The 4092-nt window shown below is 41.6% G+C and overlaps 1 protein-coding gene across 1 annotated transcript in view; it reads left to right on the top strand.

Moving 5' to 3' along the window:
• Window positions 1-1922: 1922 nt before the first annotated feature.
• Window positions 1923-4092, top strand: part of bco2b (beta-carotene oxygenase 2b) — a 52680-nt gene continuing 50510 nt past the window's right edge. The window contains exons 1-7 of the mRNA XM_014329992.2: window positions 1923-2040; window positions 2131-2329; window positions 2417-2628; window positions 2707-2819; window positions 2939-3041; window positions 3117-3245; window positions 3455-3615. Coding sequence (XP_014185478.1) covers window positions 2004-2040; window positions 2131-2329; window positions 2417-2628; window positions 2707-2819; window positions 2939-3041; window positions 3117-3245; window positions 3455-3615 — 954 coding nt within the window. The 5' untranslated portion in view covers window positions 1923-2003. The remainder of the gene's footprint in view (window positions 2041-2130; window positions 2330-2416; window positions 2629-2706; window positions 2820-2938; window positions 3042-3116; window positions 3246-3454; window positions 3616-4092) is intronic.

The following is a 4092-nucleotide window of genomic DNA, read 5'->3' as shown; positions in this document are numbered from 1 at the left end:
ATACTCATCTTCTCCAGGTCAGTGGCAGAACATAAAAGACATGTCAAACTGGTATTACAAAGATTGTTGGAAAACCACCTTTTTGTCAAAGCAGTGAAGTGTGAGTTTCATGTAAACACCGTTTCCTTCCTTGGTTTCATAACTGAGCAGGGGAACCTGAGACCGGATCCTAGAAAGGCCAAAGCGGATTTGGAGTGGCCCACACCCCCAAACGACAAGCAGCTTCAATGTTTTTTGGGGTTTGCAAATTTCTATCGTCGCTTCATTTGTGACTTCAGCAAAATTGTCTCAACTCTTACTTACCTCACTTCCCCTAAGGTTCCGTTCCAGTGGGGGCAGGCAGCCACTGAGGCATTCGATCATCTGAAACAATGTTTTGCCTCTGCCCCCATCCTCTCCCAGCTGGATTTCAACCAACCCTTCATCGTGGAGGTGGATGCCTCAGATACAGGCGTGGGAGCCGTCCTCTCTCAGAAGACTGAAGGTAAACTCCATCCATGTGCTTACTTCTCTTGTTGTCTTTCACCAGCAGAGTGAAACTACGATGGTGGCGACAGGGAGCTACTCGCCATCAAACTGGCACTGGAGGAGTGGCGGCACTGGCTGGAGGGGATGGCACAGCCTTTCATTGTGTGGACCGACCACAAGAACCTTGCCTACCTTCAGGCAGCAAAACACCTCAACGCATGTCAGGCCAGGTGGGCGCTTTTCTTCACCCGTTTCAATTTCTCCATTACTTACAGGCCCGGGTCCCGAAATGTCAAAGCAGATGCTTTATCGCGTCAGTTTCCATCCTCTGAGGGGGATCGGGAGGAGGCGTCGATCTTGCCTCCTGGCTGTGTCATAGGAGGCCTCCCTTGGGAGATTGACTCGATGGTGCGGCAGGCCCAGTGTACCGAACCTGATCCAGGGACAGCACCCCCCAGGGCGGCTCTACGTCCATTCGTCGGTACGAGCCCAGGTGCTCCAACAAGACACAGCAAGATTTTCATCCAACGCACTGTCTCCTTTCTGGAAAGCTCTTTCTGGTGGCCGTCTTTAGCCCAGAATGCCCGAGAATATGTGAAAGCCTGTACCACCTGCACCGAAGTCACAAAACACTTCCCCGGCAGGCTTGCTTCTGCGGCCCACCTAAAAAGGATAAAGCCTGGATGTACAATGTTGTACTTCTTAAAGAAAATGAATGTATATGATAAAGAGAAAATGATGTTGAGAAAGTCACATGAAATCACAAAGATACAAGAAATGTATCTTATTAAAAATGACATGCAATATCTTTAATTCATAACTTTCAAATTTCATACCTAAAGCTAATTTAAACAAATTTAAGGAAAGAGAAACAAGAGATTTTCTTTTTCAATTTAATTTGAGATGCTAGCTTTGTGAGGACCCAAATGAACTTCCATCAGTGGCACTGACAGTGTCCTTACTGACACCAGAAAATGCAGAGTCATTCTGTTCATGGGTCATTCTTTTGAGCATATTGGTGAAATATGATATGTGACAAGTACACAACAGGAACTCATTTTATTTTTTTAATTCAGATAACTCAAATGTAAAAGAGCAAGAAAACATTTTATAATGCTTTAATTATTCCAGATATAGAATATTTAAAAAGATTGCTGTACATCTGCAAAAATACAAAAACAAAAGAAAATCATCCCTCTAAGCCACTCATCCAACTTCATCTGGTTTCAGCATGCTATATATAACCATGCATATTAAGCTTAACTAAAAGAGTCAAAGGAATGATTTGAAAGACTGGACACGGTTATTTGCTGTTTTTTCCAGTCAGATAAAGTGATCATCTGTTACTGCTTACATTTTTGATTGCCATTTGCTTCTGTTTTGCACAGAGTTAAACAAGCATGAAATGTCTGACTGCATCCTTTTTTGCTGTTTCTATGGTACGTGTCAGAAGGAGAGTATAAAATCAGGAGTCAGTGTACGAACCAGCAGCATCTCAGAAGAGAGACTAAGCTACAGAAGGCTTAACCACAGCCATGGATACTGTCAAACATCAGAAAAAGAATACTTCAGGTAAACATTAAATGCTACTAGCTGCACACACTAACATTATTTTACTTAAATTATAACAATGTCCTTTCTGATTATGTTTTTTTCCAACAGCACTCAAAAAATCTAAGTCTGTGAAGAACATCAATCATTACACAAATGTACGCGGTCTGCCTTCTATTGAGAAGATTGTGAGCTCAGTGGAGGACACCCCCAGGCCCATCAGCACCCAGATCATTGGTACAATCCCAGAATGGATCAAAGGAAACTTCCTGAGAAATGGGCCCGGAAAGTTTGAGATCGGAAACCACAAGTGAGTGCTGCGTCTTTGTGTGTTTATCCATTCGCTTCAGACATCATGAAGCTCACTCCCCTCTGCATTGCATCTATTTCTCTACAGATTTAACCACTGGTTTGATGGCATGGCTCTCATGCACCAGTTCAAAATATCAAATGGGCAAGTGACTTACAAAAGCCGCTTCCTGTCCAGCGACAGCTACCAGACCAACAAGGAGCACAATCGCATTGCTATATCTGAGTTTGGGACTGTAACCATGCCGGACCCCTGTAAAAATGTCTTCCAGCGCTTCCTGTCAAGATTTGAATCACACAGTGAGTATCTTGAAGACAAAGCAGCCTGTTGATGCACTTGCTATAGAATAAGTAATTCAAAGCTTTCTTTCCCTCTAGAGCCCACAGACAATGCCAATGTGAGTTTTGTGACCTACAAAGGTGACTATTATGTCAGTACAGAAACCAACATCATGCACAAAGTGGACCCTGACACACTGGAGACTGAAAAGGTACCATAATGATATACGTGCAGCTGAAGTTTTAGTGGCACATGTATCAAACTGTAAAAGTAGGTATAGAAGCAATAAAAACTGCAAACCTTTTGTGCCATTGCATTTGTTTGTATTAGGTGGACTGGAGCAAATTCATTGCTGTGAATGGAGCCACAGCACACCCTCATACTGAGCCTGATGGTACGACATACAACATGGGAAATTCCTACACCTCGAAAGGTATTTAAGAAACATCAGATCCATTTCCACACTACAGGTTACGGATCAAAGATCTAACAGTATCTGGCATGACAGGATCATACTACAACATTATCCAAGTGCCACCAACCAAGAAAACAGAAGATGAAACCCTGGAGGGAGCCACAGTGCTGTGCTCGATTCCTTCAGTGGACAAGACCAAGCCTTCATACTATCACAGCTTTGGTGAGCAAAAAGTCTCATGCAGTAAAGCATGCACATCTTGAATTTGGGAATAAAAAAAGCACAGGTATCACAATGGAGTGGTACTCTCAGTTGATGCATGGAATGAAAATGATTTAAATCATTGGTTTTCTTATAGTCCTATAGTCTTACTGGAGCTGAGTCCCGCTGCAAAGAATCATAAATAGAAACTTCTTCTCATTTCGTTATAGCAATGTCTGAGAACTACGTGGTGTTCATTGAACAGCCCATCAAGCTGGACCTGCTGAAGATTGTGACAGGCAAGCTAAGAGGAAAAAGTATCAGTGATAGCATATTCTGGGACCCCAAACTCAACACAATCTTCCATCTGATCCACAAACACTCTGGGAAGGTAGGACTCTAACATGCAAAAATGAACTAAGTGATTAAGTAAGGTAAACTTAATTCACAATAAAAAGTATTCTTCCAAGTCTCATAAGTATTGTTCCTGTGACTTGATTGAATTTTGAGTTAAGTTTTGGTCATCTATTTTTAATGAATGCATTTTATTTTTCTTCTAAGAGAGATACTGAATTTAGGTGAATATTTGAATGCAAAGATAGGGTTAGGGTACAAATGTGAAGATATGAAAGCAGTGTTTTGTTGCAAATGAAAGATAAAAGCAACAATAAAAGTGCAATAAAAACATTTTTGTCAAATCAGCAAATAATCATGACAAATAATAGTAATCTGAATACGGATTATGTTAGCATAACTGAAAAATAAAGAGGAAGGGGCTAAAAGCAAGTTTCCATCTGACACCTGATGCTCTGTATCAATAGGTAGAGTGCTAGATTGCTTCCCTTAGGCAGTATCATTAGAAGACATA

Source organism: Haplochromis burtoni, unplaced genomic scaffold, assembly GCF_018398535.1.
Source record: "Haplochromis burtoni strain Fernald_Lab_line unplaced genomic scaffold, NCSU_Asbu1 Contig_649, whole genome shotgun sequence".
NCBI classification, from domain to species: domain Eukaryota; kingdom Metazoa; phylum Chordata; class Actinopteri; order Cichliformes; family Cichlidae; genus Haplochromis; species Haplochromis burtoni.
Note: the sequence above shows the minus strand (reverse complement) of the source record. Positions and strands in the feature narration are given on the sequence as shown.